This window comes from Triplophysa rosa, linkage group LG2, assembly GCF_024868665.1.
Source record: "Triplophysa rosa linkage group LG2, Trosa_1v2, whole genome shotgun sequence".
Classification (NCBI taxonomy): domain Eukaryota; kingdom Metazoa; phylum Chordata; class Actinopteri; order Cypriniformes; family Nemacheilidae; genus Triplophysa; species Triplophysa rosa.
In genome coordinates this window covers 9,141,890-9,161,014 of record NC_079891.1, presented here as the reverse complement: position 1 = coordinate 9,161,014, position 19,125 = coordinate 9,141,890, and the positions used below count along the sequence as shown (strand labels likewise).

Sequence of the window (19,125 nt, the reverse complement as noted above, 5' to 3'; positions counted from 1 at the left end):
AATTTACCGAATTCATGCAATTCCGTTTGAATTGTCTATTAATGAAACCAGTGAGAAAAATATGTTGTTTAAAATGATATAATATCTCGTTAAAACGGGAAAAATATGACGTTTACACAAGAAAATTATTTCGTTTAAACGACATATTATCTCGTTTTAACAACATAATTGAGTGGAAAAATACGTGGCAGCAATACGCCACCGTACGAATCCGCTAAACTCACTATTCTAAATTTCCACATATCAGATCTGCTTCCATTTGTTTTTAAACTATATCATGTTTTCATTAATAGATCATTTAAAGCATGTTGTGCTTTATTATATGTAAGGATGGCTGTTGCCGTACGTAATTAAACGTATTAATTTGTGATAAAATAAAAACTACTGAAACGAATGTGTTTTCCCCATGTTAAAAATGTGTGTTTGACACAGATTACCTGTTGCTGGGTCAAGGATTGAGACGTTTGGGAACCCCCTGCTAATAAGGACAAACATTCAAGTAAGTTATACAGGGGAAACAGATGGAAAAATAATATCTTTAAAAAAATCTTATTTTCACTTATTATACGGGCATTGCCAGATAGGCTACAAATATACAACAAACTTTCTAAATTTTGTTTTGAACTCATGAAACTACAAAGTTGTGACTTTTTCCATTTATTTGAGTTTTCTATCAAGTATCAAAATGTAATTAATCTTGCAATAGACGATAGCAACGGCATGTCGAGAACAATAAGGACGAATATATAGCATCAAAGTGCAATTAAGCGCAAAATGTTTGGTACATGTATGACTTGAACAGCCATTTTCAAATATTTTCATCGTTTATTACAAATAAATACCTTTACAATCTGATATGTGACAGGGAAAAAGTTCAGCGGACAGCAGTCCCGAACCCACGACGACATGAAGTAGGTAACACACGCTTTACGCTCTACGCCACTGGAGAAGTTGATGTTCGTGTGCGTTTCTTACACTTTGTCTATTCCAATCTGAAACTGATGGGCGGAGTTGTTAGAAATTGCCTCTGCTTACAAAGCAACAAAATTGACTTTGGCAAAAAGTGGTGGGGACATGACCCACCCGTCCACCCGCAAATTACGCCTATGGAAATATGCGTTATAATTTAAGCATTCGAAATGCCACGTGTTATGCATTGCAAAGTTAGGAAACGCGAATGTAAACTGTATTTGCAGACGCGTTTCAAACGCATTGATCATAATGCTTGCGTAGACTTCAGTGAAATGCGCTGGTTTCTCTCGGCGTTCTGAGCTGGTTTGTGCGAGTCTCATCGACAAACAACTCAAGTTCTTATCAGCTCCATCCAGCGCATTTACAATAAATGTGATCACTAGTGGATAATTTCACGCGCTTCCATGTCCAAGTGTATTCTTCCAAGTGTCTCATAGCAGACCTGTTGTTGTGCAGTTTCTGTTCATGTGTGCAAAGACATTTTAGAAATCTCGACCGAATAATGTTTTACGGCAATGTCCCTAATAAAGAGTATGTAGGCTATGTGTGGTAACCCTATCTACATACAGTTAGGGTGATATTAAATGACTAGATTGCCTTCTCTATGCAACTTCGTCAACCTCGTTTCGTTTGGTCACACCAATTCAGTTTTTTGACGAGATGGTTCATTAACTGAACTGGTGCTATTAACTGAGCTATTAAACTGGAGTTTAATAAGATAAAACAATTAAAACTGTTCCTATTTATTTAATGCGCGCGCTTGTCCAGCACGCGCGTTCTCTGTTCTGCAAAGAGCCACACTCTGGCATCATTAAAACATTAACGGTTATTTAACTTTTTTTCTTTGTACCTCACAGATGTGAGAGTAAACACATTTTCGATCGATTTGGCGCGTTTAAATGAACGGACCCTGATGTTTGCGAGTGTAACTGAAGAAGCTTTTGATAGTTGTATCTAAAAAACGGACATCCTGCTAAACTTGTGGTAAAACAAGAATGTAATATTAAGCTTAAAGATAATATTTATTAATCTTTGCAATAAATATCTGCTTTGAATCCTCTACATTGAGTTGAAGTCTTTGGTTATTTATGTCATTTACTTCAGTAGCCTATCTGAATAAAGTGTCTGATGCTGATGTACAGTGCTGTATTAAGTTTTATTAATCGTCATATTTTGTATAATACATATTTAACTAGAAAATTATTTATGCATAAAATTGAATCTTTAATGCACAGATTAAATCACAAATTAATTTAATCCTCCATGCGAGGGACGATGTGTTTAAATACAATTATAAAAACGATTTTAACTGTTTGGTTGTTGGGATGTACTCGTCATGGCCCATAAACGTTATTTGGTACGTCGTGGCAACGAATATGGTCTGGTCGTCACTGTGGTAGCTGAGCGGACCCATTGGAAGTGGCATTATTCCTCGTTGATGAACTAGACCGTTATGGGAAGCTTCGTGGATATAAACTACTACATCTGAAATGTATTCAGGCTGGATTTGTTGTCAGTCAAACATTTATTAAATATTCTGTATCCGTAAGCACAACTCAGAAGAGAAATCGCTCTCTTGATTTTGGCTACACTGTAAAAAAAGAAATCCCGTAAAAAAACGGATAAAGTAGTTGCAGAACATTACCAGTACTTTTTCCTTTATTTTATGGACATTTTCGTTAATGCTAAAATGCAATTTAATGCAGTGCAAAATGTAAAATACAAGTAAAACAACTGTAAAAATGAATACAGAAAATTCCTTCATATTAATACAGTATATTGTGCCCTATTTTAAGGATTTTTTTAGTGTACCGTACAGCGGCCCGTGGTTCAAAAACATGACATTTTACCTATGTCCAGCTAGAAAACATGTCACTTTCACGTAATAGATTAATGTGTAATTATTATGAGACGTCATATTATCCCTTTACTACGGTGGCGTATTGCTGCCACTTACATTTTATTTTTTCCACTCAAACATGTTGTTAAACCGAAATAATATGTCGTTAAAACGAGATATCTCGTTTTAACGACATGAGTGGAAAAATACGTGGCAGCAATACGCCACCATACGAATCCGCTAAACTCACCATTCTAAATTTCCACATATCAGATCTGCTTCCATTTGTTTTTAAACTATATCATGTTTTCATTAATAGATCATTTAAAGCATGTTGTGCTTTATTATATGTAAGGATGGCTGTTGCCGTACGTAATTAAACATATTAATTTGTGATAAAATAAAAACTATTGAAACGAATGTGTTTTCCCCATGTTAAAAATGTGTGTTTGACACAGATTACCTGTTGCTGGGTCAAGGATTGAGACGTTTGGGAACCCCCTGCTAATAAGGACAAACATTCAAGTAAGTTAAACAGGGGAACAGATGGAAAAATAATATCTTAAAAAAAATCTTATTTTCACTTATTATACAGGCATTGCCAGATAGGCTACAAATATACAACAAACTTTCTAAATTTTGTTTTGAACTCATGAAACTACAAAGCTGTGACTTTTTCCATTTATTTGAGTTTTCTATCAAGTATCAAAATGTAATTAATCTTGCAATAGACCATAGCAACGGCATGTCGAGAACAATAAGGACGAATATATAGCATCAAAGTGCAATTAAGCTCAAAATGTTTGGTACATGTATGACTTGAACAGCCATTTTCAAATATTTTCATCGTTTATTACAAATAAATACCTTTACAATCTGATATGTGACAGGGAAAAAGTTCAGCGGACAGCAGTCCCGAACCCACGACGACATGAAGTAGGTAACACGCTTTGCGCTCTACGCCACTGGAGAAGTTGATGTTCGTGTGCGTTTCTTACACTTTGTCTATTCCAATCTGAAACTGATGGGCGGAGTTGTTAGAAATTGCCTCTGCTTACAAAGCAACAAAATTGACTTTGGCAAAAAGTGGTGGGGACATGACCCACCCGTCCACCCGCAAATTACGCCTATGGAAATATGCGTTATAATTTAAGCATTCGAAATGCCACGTGTTATGCATTGCAAAGTTAGGAAACGCGAATGTAAACTGTATTTGCAGACGCGTTTCAAACGCATTGATCATAATGCTTGCGTAGACTTCAGTGAAATGCGCTGGTTTCTCTCGGCGTTCTGAGCTGGTTTGTGCGAGTCTCATCGACAAACAACTCAAGTTCTTATCAGCTCCATCCAGCGCATTTACAATAAATGTGATCACTAGTGGATAATTTCACGCGCTTCCATGTCCAAGTGTATTCTTCCAAGTGTCTCATAGCAGACCTGTTGTTGTGCAGTTTCTGTTCATGTGTGCAAAGACATTTTAGAAATCTCGACCGAATAATGTTTTACGGCAATGTCCCTAATAAAGAGTATGTAGGCTATGTGTGGTAACCCTATCTACATACAGTTAGGGTGATATTAAATGACTCGATTGCCTTCTCTATGCAACTTCGTCAACCTCGTTTCGTTTGGTCACACCACAAGGTGTCCCTGTGGCCTCAAAGCTTCAGCACGCCGCTCTGAGATCGATTGCTAATGTCTGAGGTGAAACACGCCCCCACTCATTAGCATACAGACAAAGAAATACATAAATAAATAAAGTGGAAATAAATAAATGTAAAATAAATAAATGTAGGAATAAATACATATATACATGAATAAATGTGGAAATAAATAAAAGTGGAAATAAATAAATGTATAAATAAATAAATGAAAAAATTAATAAGCGTGAAAAAATATATAATTACCCATAAATAAGGAAATAAAAGTATAAATACTCATTTATTTTTGCTTTTTTACATTTCTTCATGGAATTATTTTTGTATTTATTTATTTTTTATATTGTCACTTTTGGAATTCCATACATGCCACGCCGCATTGCTGCAGTAATTCAGGCAAAAGGAGCCCCAACTAAGTATTGAGTGCTGTACATGCTCATACTTTTCATGTTCATACTTTTCAGTTGGCCAAGATTTCTAAAAAAAGTAATATTCTAATTTTCAGAGATACTGAATTTGGGATTTTCATTAGTTGTCAGTTATATCATCAAATTAAAAGAAATAAACATTTGAAATATATCAGTGTGTGTGTTATGAATGAATATAATATACAGGTTTCACTTTTTGAATGGAATATGTTATAATGGAATTTGATGATATTCTAATTATATGACCAGCACCTGTATATATATATATATATATAGTAATGGAAACACACCCTTCTGAAAGGCATCATTGCCCTTATTCTTCTCTTCCAGTGCCAAATCGGGATTGATGTAGGCATGTTTCTCCTGTTCTTTCAAGATCTTCTCTGCCTGCAAGTGAAAGAATTTTAAAAGACTGCTCCAACTCTTCAGTGGCACAAAATTCTGGATGGCCTTCAGGGCTGAACGCATTATCACTATTGTGGGCCATAAATGTGAGGTCACAGGTGGAAGCTGAAAATGCTGGATAAGTAAGTCTTTGCATGATTTTCGAATTTTTATGTGCTGTGTTGAGGGGGGCTACCATGGCTTAAAGGAATAGTTCACCCAGTAATACTCACCCTCAAGTTGCTCCAAATCTGTATACATTTCTTTATTCTGATGAACACAGAGAACGACATTTGGAAGAATGTGAGCAATTTTCAGTTCTGGGACATCCTTCACTACCATAGTAGAAAAAAAATGTTCCGCTGAACACAAAATGAGAAATGTTAAAGAATTTAGGAGAACAAACAGTCTGAGGGACATTTGACAACCCTTTTAATTTTTCCTACTATGGTAGTCAATGATGTTCCAGAACTGAAAATTGCTAACTTTCTTCCGATTACCTTAGTCAGATACAAGAACAATGACATTTATACAGGTTTGGAACAACTTGAGGGAGAGTAAATGACAGAATTTTCATTTTTGGGTGAACTATCCCTTTTAAACACATTACCGTACTGCATTCCATCCAACATGGCTGAGAGCAACAATCATACCAAACTGGGTACATCAGAGAAACTTCATCTCAACCATAATCTGATTTTGGAGGTGCTACAGAGCCAGCCCTTTGACCACACGCACACCTAACCACTACTTAATTTTTTTAACAGGTATGAAAAAGCATAACAATAGGGCTTTAGCGCCTCTGTTGCAGCCCTCTACAATCTGCACCTCTTGGTACTTGGGGCCTAATAACAACAGAGCTTTTGCACTTAAAATATTCACCTTTGATCGATAGTATGATTGAACGTTTCAACTCAAAATACTATAAATGTCAATTGACCTGTTGGCATTTCTTTAGAACGTCAGGTGTGCGATGCTCTGTTAGACTCTTATTAAAGAACTGGACAGCTTCTTTATACTTCTCCTGCTTAAAGTAGGAGTTTCCAATCCTGGCATATGCCCTGCAACCAGAGAGAGAAAATAAGTATTTAATTGTAAACACTAGAGCAAAACCAAAAATTAACATTTGTGGCTTTGTTTTGTTCTAGAGCTGCAGTGAGTTAGAACTAGACAATTAAGAGACATGGAACTTAATGCACAAACACTCACTTAGCGATCTGTCTGTAGTCCTCTCGGTTCTCTCTGCCCACCTCAATGGCCTTCTCACAAAGGTTTCTGCACTGATCAAACTCCCCCATTTCAAAATACACAGCTGAAATAGAGTAAAGATATCGTTTCAGCCCCTTCGGGGATTGGTCAATGTCATTGTTTGAAACTCTGAAAGCTCTCCTCGGGATCCTTGATCAAGCATGTCAACTGAGTGGCACATATGATAAACCGCAAGCCTCTGGTCCAAGAGGTTGTGGGTTCGAATCTAGTGTTTTCTGTACATTTAAATTTAAGTGTGCTTTATTGGCATGATAAAATGTACATTCGTATTGCCAAAGCATTGGCAGCTGGGCTGCGTACAAATAGGGCAAGTATGTAAACAAACGAAAAGAAAGATAATTATAGTAATAAAACAAAACGAAATGGAATAAAGTGTGATGTATGTAGTGCAACTTAAAGTGGTGTATAATATTAGTTAATATATAAAAACAGAAACAAGGTAAGCACAAAATGACATTCATTGTCACACTGTACACTGTACATTTGTCCTGTACACTGTTTATCTGTTTCTTTTGCTCTTCTGTCTCGGGTTCGAATCTCGAGAGGCACGTGTGTTGCTTGTATATATAAAGTGTACATTGTGATTACATTCTTTAAATATATCCGTTTTTCACCTACATATTGTTCTTGTGGTGGTGCGCTGTCATAGCTGCAACTTTGGTTATTGTGACACATCGCTACTTGCATCTCTATCAGCTTTGCTCAGTAGCCAGGTTGTGGGATGTCGGTTCAGTTTTTTTTCTACTTACACAAAATGTAATATAAATCTTAGGGGTTCACTAGGGGATCACTGCTTTCTATAAGTGAAAGTACTCACGAAAGAAGGGTCACACAAAGTGAAAGAGAAACACTGCATCTCGTCTTTGAACACCAAACACATTGTTTTCTATAAGCATACCGGTTTCCCCAGAGCCAATCACGAAGGCGGTCCCCGTTTGTCCGGTCACAACCGCTTTCGGGGGTGAGACCCACGATTGCGTCCAGAGGTTTCGCGGGTGAAATAACAAAATGGGAGGGTGGCGGGAGATGGGTGTGAAAAACGGGAGATTCTAACGGGAGCGTTGACAGGTATGTTTATAAGCGAACGGACTTCTAACAAATGCGTCACGTTATCTATATGCAAAAGTACACATGACAAACCGGTCGTGTATTTACAAACCATACACACTGCTTTCTATAAGTGAAAGCACCCATGACAAACCCGTCATGTGTTTACAAACCATGCACACTGCTTTCTATAAGTGAAGGTACTCAAGACAAATGCATCGCTTTTTCTCTAAGTCAAAGTAACGTTACACAGGACAATCCCGCGTGTTTACAAGCCATACAAGCCAGAGTCTCAAAAAACCCTGTCGGAAACACTGCTATTCAGCAAATTATTCCTCAGTCTTTTTAGTCTAATAAACGGCACATACCTTCTAAAACTGTAGTTTAAAAGGATTTTCACATTTTAATTTGAATATTATAACTTTTCTGCAAAATTGATGTGACTCCCCTTGTATTTATGCACTTCCTTTGAAAATATTAGACTTTTTACCTTTATTTTGCCTTTTGTTAGTGTTATATTTATTGTTGTAATAAGAAAATGAAATTTAACATGAAAGACTGCAAACTTTCAACATTTTTTTCAGATGGCTGAAATGAGGAAAAAGCAGTATGAAGTACAGTATAACTAAAGAAATAACGGTTCAGCATATAAAAATCACATAAAACGCACATAAACATGCAAAAAATTTGGTAAAAAACAATATCGGTCAATCACTAGACATGAGTGTAAGTGTTGTTATACTGTAGATCATCGATTCACTCTTGAGTCTTATGTGTCTGAATTAAAGTGTCATAGAAAGACAGTTTAATCATTTATTACCAAGTGTACAGCAAGGGCACACAAACATACTGAGAATATTGCACATGAATGTGGTAAACTACAGCACCACAGCTCTCATGCCTGTATAACTCTTACCCGCTTGATTTGACAGATAGGTCATGTTGGTAGGATCATTCTTTAGAGCCTCTTCATAGTGTTTCAAAGCTGCCGCAAAATCCCTGTTCTTATATGCTGAATTTCCCAGCTCCTTTTCCTTCGAGGCCTAGCGGAACACAGTTAGGGTTACACAACATGGTTTAGCTGCCTTAAGCCCTGTTTGGGAAGTCCTAGACTAAAATGCATGTTTGAGCTTTCTTAACTGAAAACTGAGATCTCTTACAACATACCAGTGTCGTTGTTTTGTCTCAAGATGCACATCAGAAATGTTCATTTCCAGGGCAAGAATTATTAAAAGCTACTGAAAATATCCAAATTTAACTATGGACTACTGCTGGGTTAATCTAAGCTCTGTCTGGGAAACCGCCCCTTAACCAAATAGTGTATAAAATATTACATATACATTACATAAAATGATACTCATACTATTGAATGATACTAAATACTAATACTATTTTTGCAGCATGCAATACGCCCTTTTCACATGACGTCACGCATCTTCCGTGCTGCCGCGAAGCAGTGTATCATTACTTCCGCTAGCACTCCAGTTCATAAGGTGGCGGTAATGCACCTACTGTATAAGCTGATTTGGCAACCGCCAGTAAAACTCAATAAGAAGAAGAAGTTACTTCCGCTAGTGCCTCAGAATGGAGTTTACCAAGTGGCTTGCATATCTGCCACAAATACGTCTAGATGATGTACAACGTCTTGCAGACAAATTTTCGCTAACGACAAGATCAAAGCTAGAGAAAGGATACAAATTCTTCGTTGAACTGTACCTGTTTGATTATGAAGGTAAGTGTTTTGTTTTCTTTTTGTGTTAGCGAAGGTGCTAGGATAAGTACTTCAATACGTGTTCTGTCAGTTTTTTTCTCACTGTTGTTAAATTCCAGCGCGACGGCAAAACGGAAGTTCTTCTTCTTGTTTGTTGCAAGACGGATGTTATGATACACTGCTTTGCAAAAAGGCGGAAGTTAAGTGACGTCATTGTGAAAAGGGCATATATGTGTGGGAAAAACACAAAACTAGACAGTACACACTGCAAAATATGCATTAAGCAGTACATAAGTATTTCACTCCAAACATGGTCCATGGCCAATTGGCAATCAGTACCATTCTCTTGTTTTCAGGCAGATCTTCCTCTTTGGGAGGGGGTGGAGCCGTCTCCTTGGGGTTACGAGGAGGGGGCGGAGTTGGTTCCTCCTCTTCATCCATGCCAGACAGATCCAGACCAAGCAGGACTGAGAGGGTGGTCATGACCCTGGGGTCTTGCAGTTTCCTACCATCAATAAAAATAAGGATAATAGAAGTTACAAGTAGTAATAAAATGTACCTGCTCTTGTGATCAGAATGTGATCAAAATGCATACAAATGATTTTTAATATATAGACTAGGCTCAATAAGACTTTTTTGTAGTCACAACATAACCAAATTTCATACTACGCTTTACCACATACACCAGTTGAGCCAAATAAACATACTACATCTAATAATTTGAATAAAATGATAAATATTAGGGCTGTGCAATTAACTTAAATATAATTAACACCTTAAAACAGACACCATTGTCGGATTTCTTAATTTTTTTTAACAAAATTATTTCAGAAGTGCTGTGCATCTCTGAAGAACATACAGCGTGGTTGAATTTCTAAACGAATACGTTTCTTGAGTGAATCAATTATTCAGTTGCTCATGAATAAATGTAGTGAATCCAATGAATTAATGACCGCCACCTACTGGCAGTTTTTTATTCTTCAAATAATTTAAACAGTATTAAAATAAAGTTAAATAATAACAATACTAATAAATTGGTTATATTTGCCAATATTTGCCCAAAAAAGAAAATTCTGCTTATTTACATTTCCTTACCCTCATGTCGTTTCAAACCTGAATGACTATTTCTTTGGGGAAAAGGAAGATACTGTATTTCTTAAGAATGTTGTTAACCAAACAGTTTTGGTCTTTAATTGTATACAAATAATAATTCAGCCTCTAAAAAAGTAAATTATGACCGTCTAAGCTTCTGAACATCTGATGCTACTTTCTGTATTGCCTTTTAATGGCTTTAAATTATATTTAGGCCCCAAATGTGATGTGTGATTAATTTGCGATTAATTTGATTTATCGCCACATGTAATTAATTCGATAAAAATTTGTAATCGCTTCACAGCCCTAAATATAACAACTTTAGAGGCTTAACAGTTAACATTGACGATCCTAATGATCTGTTCAATAAAAGTATTGAATACAGTTAGCGTAGAAGGTTAGGGGGAAGGAAAATATGGGCTGTTTTTAGCTCTTAACTATTCAAATATAGAACTTGTCGGCTAAGGATCTTGGGATTAAACAACGTTGACCACTGGGTAACAGGATAGTCACAGGTCCTATTTTTTTTACCTGTACAATAAATCCTAACCATTGTTGTTTTGTTTGCACAATTAAAACATGTTTTTATACATTTTCTTAATACACTATATATTCAATTAATAAACCCTCGGCTTTCTCCATGATTTAGTAAATTCCTAGATACTCTTCAAGCCTTATCAAATTATACTGAAACATTGTGACTATTCTGATACCCGTTTGAACTCACAGAGGTGCTGATAGTGATAAAAGGCTACTGTCAAGTACAATGGGTGTTAAATGTGGTCTTCAGGTTGGGTTTAGTCAAGGAAATGAGAGATATGCTCTTCCTCTGGGCTCCTCTCCTTGAATTCTGCTCTTGAATTCTGTCCCTGCTTTATGCTCTTTATCCGAGTTCTGGAATTCAGGTCACTAGGCCAAACTTCCAGGTTATGGTTATATGGTTATAATTGGGAATTGTATTTGTTTTAATGGAAACTATAAGTGTCTACTGGAATGTCATCGATTCTACTGGTGGCATGTTATCTGGCAGATGGGAACCAACAGAACAGCATTAAATCTTGTTGGAATAATGCCCAAAACCGAAAGGAATTTTGTAATGGTTGACTGAAGTGCCTTGTGACTTCTAACGCATGGCACTTTCACAATTAGGTCTGACGTGAAGGAGGTATTGGAAGCCCTTGTTCTCTGTAACAGTAAATATTAAGAGGTCGACAGATTCATCGTTTTTGCAGATTATTCGGCCCCGATAACAATAACTATCGTTAATCGGCAAAAATCCCCACCGATAGATTTCCTGGTTGCATTTGATCCTGAAAAAAGCAGGGAAAGCTTTACTGTGATATGCAATGAGGGAGTACAGAGTAAAACCGCGACCTCTAGAGGCGGAAATAAAAATAATACTGACAGCCTGTGGATACGCACACGTGAGACTACACTATGCATGGAGCGGAATAGGCTACATTATTTGTGGATTTAAAATTTTTTATATAATACTTTTTATAAAAATACTTTTTATTATTCGAAAGAATCACACATTATAAAAATAATAAACAGCACAAATTGATTAAATTAGCATCATGTGTCACTGAAGACTGGCGTAATGGGTATGGAAAATTCACCTTTGCTTCACAGAAATGCATTACATTTTAAATTATTAAAACAGAAAACTATTATGTTTTACAATATTACTGTTTTGTTCTGTATTTTTTATCAAATAAAAGCAGGCTTGATGAATAAGAAACTTCTTTCAAAATCATTTAGAACAGTAATGTGTCCAAACTTCTGACCAGTAGCCTACTGTACTTCTGTATGATGACTGAAAACTGGTTAGCAGAAAGTAGAAGAAAGAGCATCACAGCTTGTGTTAGCTAGCCTCATAAATTTCAATGAAATCGTGCTAGCTTACATTTAACATATCTGATTTACTGGCTGGCTAGCTACTGAATAAACACATTTTGATATTTGCTAGTTAAACTTTAATACTAGGGATGCACCGAATATACGGCCACCGAAAATTTTCGGCCGAATATGGCCCAAAAGTGCATTTTCAGTTTTCGGCCAAAAGACTTTTATCACCGAAAAAATACGGCCGAAATGGTGTGATGACGCAAACAGAAATCGCTACCTGCACGTGCTTGTCTGAAGCAACATGTCTGTGGTGTGGACGTATTTCATATCTGAGAAAGACCCACGGACAGCGATTTGCAAAACATGTAATGCCGAAATTTCAAGAGGGGGTGCATCTGCAAAGACTTTCTCCACGTCGGGTTTAATTTATCACCTGAAATCCAAACATTCCGATCGCTACGCTGAATATGAGAGGAACGCAAGGCAAAGGGCATTACACAAAAGATTATGGAATTCATTGCCTTAGATGATCAGCCATTCTCTGTCATAGAAGATGTGGGATTTCATAGGCTGATCGAGCACATTGAGCCCCGTTATGTCATGCCGAGCAGACGACATTTCTCAGAGGTGTGTTTACATGAGCTGTTTAGTGTTGTTGCAACTCACGTCCATGAGCATATAGCTGCAGATATTTCAGCAATCAGTTTCACGACAGACATATGGAGCTCAGACTTCAGCATTACCAGTATGCTCAGTCTAATCGCACAATGGATTGACGCTGATTTTCAGTTGCAAAAGATTATGCTCCATTCACAAGAGTTTCGAGGGTCACATACAGCAGCAGCCATTTCTGATGCATTCGCCAATATGTTCGACACCTGGCATATCGACCAATCTAAAGTGCATGTCATTGTCAGTGACAATGCAAGAAATATGACAAAAGCGATATAAGACAGCCAGCTGAAGGGAATGCATGGCCCACACACTAAATCTGGCTGTGAATGAGGGAGTGTTGTCTCAACGCAGCGTAAAAGACGTACTGGCTATAGGCAGAAGAATTGTTGGCCACTTTAAACATTCTCAGCTGGCCTATTACCGCTTGCAGTCTATGCAAGATCAGTTTGGAACACCAATAAAACGGTTTCAGCAAGACTTGAGTATGCGGTGGAACAGCACTTTTTACATGTTGCAAAGCCTCTTTGCTCAAAAGCGAGTATTGGCTGCATATAGCGCAGATCACGAGCTCCCCGCGACATTCACTTCACACCAGTGGGTCTTAATAGAGAACATTCTCTCTCTTTTTGCCCCCTTTGAGCAGCTAACTAAAGAGATCAGCTCCTCTGATGCATCTGTAGCGGACGTTATTCCTTTAATCGCAGCACTAAAGCGTCTCCTAAGCAAAGAGGTTGAGACGGACCACGGAGTGAAAACAATGAAAAGTACACTCTTCGAGTCTGTCAGCACACGTTTCACTGAGATCTATTCGGATCCTCTGCACTTCATCGCGACTGTACTTGATCCACGTTATAAAGACCATTATTTGGATGCGGAAATAAAGCAGCGAGCACGAGAAATGACCCAGGCCGCGATGGATGCGGAGAACCCGCGTGGAGACGGAGACGGAGCAGCGCACAGCGCAGGAGAAGGAGATCAGAGCGCAGAAAAAAAGACTCGTCTCTCTGCACCAGATGAGGGGCATGCTCCCTCGTTGTCTGATATGTTCAGTGAAATCCTGCAAGAAAGTGCCTCAAATAATAGGTAGGCTATTCTGTTCTTAGGCTACTATATATGTGACTATAAGATTGTAGCCATATTTCTGCTACATATTTTTTTTAATTTGATAAAAATGTTTATTTATGCACTGGCCCTATTTAAATACACTCTCTCAAATCGTTCTCAAATGTCAGGCAGATGACAAGCTCAACCGCTCAACAGCTAGATGGTTATCTGTCTGAAGTCCCCATCCCCAGAAGTGATAACCCTCTTGCCTACTGGAGAAATAATCGCGGCCGCTTTCCTGACCTGGCAAAGATGGCACGCAAGTACTTGTCTGCTCCGTGCACAAGCACTGACAGCGAGAGACTGTTCAGTGCAGCAGCTCATGTTCTCGATGAGAGGAGGAACAGACTTCACTGTGATAAAGCAGAGAAGCTACTCTTCATCAAGAAAAACCTGCCACTTTACCTCAAGAAGTAGAATGGGCTTGTCTAGTGTTTAAATATTTATTATCCACTTTGCACATCTGCAATTCTTGGTGCATTTGTTGTTGTTAAAGTTCTACAGTTAACATATGGGCTATGGCAGTCTTTGTTTTGATACACTATTATGTTGAAGGCCTACAGAGAAAATATTGTTGTATCTTTAAGCAGTTGCACTTGTTCTGAATGCACTTTCTTGTAGTAGTCCTACAGAGAAAAATTTTAAATGCACTTGACCTAAATGCACTTTGTTTTTATGAGAGAACATTTAATTTTACAACCTTTCAGCAGGCCAGTAGGCCTGTACATTATTATTTAATGTACACATGAGTGGGGTCAAGTTAAACATTTTAGTTTGAATTTTATTTTATACTGTGCATTGTTGCAATGTGCTAAATAAATATTTGCATAATTTGTAATTGATTTATTCTTTGAAACTTTAATATTAATTTATGCAATTGCAATGCCTTGATTTTAGTAAAGTTAGTACACAGTCATAGCCATAAATGCAATGGTACTAATAATTGGCATAATTTCTTTCGGCGTTTTGGTTTTCGGCCTTGGTTTCCTCTTTTTCGGTTTCGGCCAAGAATTTTCATTTCGGTGCATCCCTATTTAATACCATAGATAAAATATATTTAACCAAGTAATATCAATTTGAATGGACGTAATCTTCTAACTCAAATGTAGAACTGTGGCTTCAATATTCCTAGTCAGAGTCTGGAAGATGGGGATTTCCCAACCAGGTGACTAAGGGATTGTTTGTGGGGATGGTCTTTTTTTAGACAGTTTTTTATTATCTCACCTAAATATCTGCTCAGTCAGAGTATTTGTTTTTACAATGGTAAATTTTTGCTAAATAGCTTACAGGTGCTGGTCATATAATTAGAATATCATCCAAAAGTTGATTTATTTCACTAATTCCATTCAAAAAGTGAAACTTGTATATTATATCCATTCATTACACACAGACTGATATATTTCAAATGTTTATTTCTTTTAATTTGATGATTATAACTGACAACTAATGAAAATCCCAAATTCAGTATCTCAGAAAATTAGAATATTACTTAAGACCAATACAAAGAAAGGATTTTTAGAAATCTTGGCCAACTGAAAAGTATGAACATGAAAAGTATGAGCACGTACAGCACTCAATACTTAGTTGGGGCTCCTTTTGCCTGAATTACTGCAGCAATGCGGCGTGGCATGGAGTCGATCAGTCTGTGGCACTGCTCAGGTGTTATGAGAGCCCAGGTTGCTCTGATAGTGGCCTTCAGCTCTTCTGCATTGTTGGGTCTGGCATATCGCATCTTCCTCTTCACAATACCCCATAGATTTTCTATGGGGTTAAGGTCAGGCGAGTTTGCTGGCCAATTAAGAACAGGGATACCATGGTCCTTAAACCAGGTACTGGTAGCTTTGGCACTGTGTGCAGGTGCCAAGTCCTGTTGGAAAATGAAATCTGCATCTCCATAAAGTTGGTCAGCAGCAGGAAGCATCAGAAGCGTCTCGCCTGGGCTAAAGACAAAAAGGACTGGACTGCTGCTGAGTGGTCCAAAGTTATGTTCTCTGATGAAAGTAAATTTTGCATTTCCTTTGGAAATCAGGGTCCCAGAGTCTGGAGGAAGAGAGGAGAGGCACAGAATCCACGTTGCTTGAGGTCCAGTGTAAAGTTTCCACAGTCAGTGATGGTTTGGGGTGCCATGTCATCTGCTGGTGTTGGTCCACTGTGTTTTCTGAGGTCCAAGGTCAACGCAGCCGTATACCAGGAAGTTTTAGAGCACTTCATGCTTCCTGCTGCTGACCAACTTTATGGAGATGCAGATTTCATTTTCCAACAGGACTTGGCACCTGCACACAGTGCCAAAGCTACCAGTACCTGGTTTAAGGACCATGGTATCCCTGTTCTTAATTGGCCAGCAAACTCGCCTGACCTTAACCCCATAGAAAATCTATGGGGTATTGTGAAGAGGAAGATGCGATATGCCAGACCCAACAATGCAGAAGAGCTGAAGGCCACTATCAGAGCAACCTGGGATCTCATAACACCTGAGCAGTGCCACAGACTGATCCACTCCATGCCACGCCGCATTGCTGCAGTAATTCAGGCAAAAGGAGCCCCAACTAAGTATTGAGTGCTGTACGTGCTCATACTTTTTATGTTCATACTTTTCAGTTGGCCAAGATTTCTAAAAATCCTTTCTTTGTATTGGTCTTAAGTAATATTCTAATTTTCTGAGATACTGAATTTGGGATTTTCATTAGCTGTCAGTTATAATCATCAAATTAAAAGAAATAAACATTTGAAATATATCAGTCTGTGTGTAATGAATGAATATAATATTCAAGTTCCACTTTTTGAATGGAATTAGTGAAATAAATCAACTTTTTGATGATATTCTAATTATATGACGAGCACCTGTACAGCATATGGTTTCAAACATAAATTTGTGTAATATCATGGACATTTTTTACATTATTATGTGTGCAGATAGAAGAATGCACAGCGCATGTAGGGTGTGTGGTCTCAATAGCCCTGCAGTAAGCAGTGTGCTGTGGGGATGTGATTGATAATTGTGCAGGGTAGAAATGCAACTGAAATTGCATTAAATCTGGTTGTTTTAACAAAGATTAATCTGCAAGATTTTTATTCAACTCCATTTAAGTTCCCTGTTATAGGGTAACCTGCAATTTTGTAAATTCCCTGTTTATTCCCATTAATTCCCATGGAAAGTTTCCAGAATTCTGCAACCCTAATTGTAATGTTGTAAAATATTACAATTGATCTCTCAGATGTCATTAATTTGATGCAAGAAACACCTACTTATAATTTTTGATTAAACCATACAGTTGAGTTTAATACTTATCAATACAGTTAATATTTAGGAGTTTTATTTAAAGGAACATTACCGTTTCATGGTCAGGCAAGCCTGTTTATTGTTGCAGCCTAATAAACTTCATTGCTATTTTACTTAGTGTTATATTTTGATTCGGAATGAATTAAAAAAAACTTGTTAATTAATCGTTATTGGCAGGTACTGCCCACCTTAGTTATCGGCAAAATCCAACATTGGTATACTAAATACGTTTACAAATAAAGGCGATCTAGCGGGGTGTGAAAAATGTTTTAATTGTTTGCGCACTCTGCACCATGCTAGCGGTAGCAGAGCGGCTAGTAGCGATTAAACAAACATTGGATTCGGACTTGCTTTGATGCCTTCCTGCCTTGAAATGCAGCCTCTGAAGGCAGCACTTTATAGCTGTTGGATGCAGCTGTGTGTGACTGTCAGGACAAGCCTCGGTCTCCATAAAGTTGTGACATGTCATATTCATATTTATTATCAGTATTATCATGATTTTGTAAAAAAATGTGCTGGAATTGTCCAAAAAGTACTTCTATCAAGTTGTATATTGATGTGACTTGTTAAAAGCCCCTTTTTCTTATGCATCAAATAAATAACATTAACATTAATCATGGCACAATGGGGCCATTAGGTAGAGGTTGATCTTGTTAAGGTTGAACACAACCTCAAGTAAATTAGACATTCATTTAAAATCTTCTGCCTGCATGTGTCAGGGTAATGTGTGTACTTTAGGACCCAGGAGACACCTACAGTAATAAGAGTAATCACCAATGAAACAGACTAGTGCTGCAATGACGCTTGTCGTGAAATGCGTCGACGCTTCGTATTATTTACGTTTATCTGCTGTAATAGCAGTTTCTGTTCCCGGGCGTGTGTAAATTAATCAGCAGAACAAGAGAAAGTATAATTCACCGGACAAAAAGCGATCGAGAGCCTCGGACGCAGTAAGTTAGAGAATGGACGGAGGAATTCCCCCTAACGTTACCCCCGGAATGCGATCATCACAGCATGGACACGCAATCACAAACGGACGGAGAGGGAACGTAGATGTAGACTTTCATAATAAATTACTTTTTTGTAATTTACTTTTTTGTAATGTAAAACTACGCTTTACATTAATGATTTACATTAACTCTATTGTACTAGTGTAAGTTAGTGTATGTCAACCTTTGCAGATTGTGACCCTGCATACATTACACTTAAGCTTCAAAAAGGACTGACTATCATGAAACCACCAATGCACTTTTTATGTCATTCGATAGCTTTATGCGAGGAATAAACCAATATAGCATAATTAAGAAACTCTGCCCTCCGCTGGTGCTGTGTCTGTCAATCTCCACTGTCAGCATGCGTGTGTACTCTTTCCAAGATGTTCCAATGTTTTCATTATTCTTCAATGACAAGATGATAGTCTATGGTTTTGTTTAAAATGTATTTTGCTAGAGACTGTAAGTTAACGTTACTCGCCGAGTATAGCTTAGCTTATTAGAAGCACTGGAAGCGGTCTCAATATTTTGCGTCGAAATAACTATTTTTAAACCTCTGAAACCTCTGAACTGTATACTGTCGGATTGATGCAACGCACTATGTGTTAAACATGTAACATAACATCTCTTCTCGTTGTGTTCTAACTATTATTTACTTTGGGGAGCAAAATGATCCCCGGGACTTCAGAAGGAGTAGGTGCTTTAAGCGCATCATTGTGCTTCCGGGATGCGCATAACTGTAAATAACGAAGCGAATGCATTAAGCGCATCATTCTGAGTTGCGGGTGCGCGGGGCTCGCTTTAACGCCACTCTGCATTAGAGTCTTT

At 37.7% G+C, this 19,125-nt stretch overlaps 1 protein-coding gene across 1 annotated transcript in view; it reads right to left on the bottom strand.

Annotated features, from left to right (window-relative positions):
- The window catches only part of stip1 (stress-induced phosphoprotein 1), a 75,906-nt gene that overhangs the window by 17,101 nt on the left and 39,680 nt on the right, over positions 1–19,125 (bottom strand). Inside the window, exons 5-9 of the mRNA XM_057325295.1 lie at positions 9,646–9,811; positions 8,512–8,638; positions 6,489–6,591; positions 6,220–6,340; positions 5,178–5,282 (exon numbers count right to left, since the gene is read on the bottom strand). Coding sequence (XP_057181278.1) covers positions 5,178–5,282; positions 6,220–6,340; positions 6,489–6,591; positions 8,512–8,638; positions 9,646–9,811 — 622 coding nt within the window. The remainder of the gene's footprint in view (positions 1–5,177; positions 5,283–6,219; positions 6,341–6,488; positions 6,592–8,511; positions 8,639–9,645; positions 9,812–19,125) is intronic.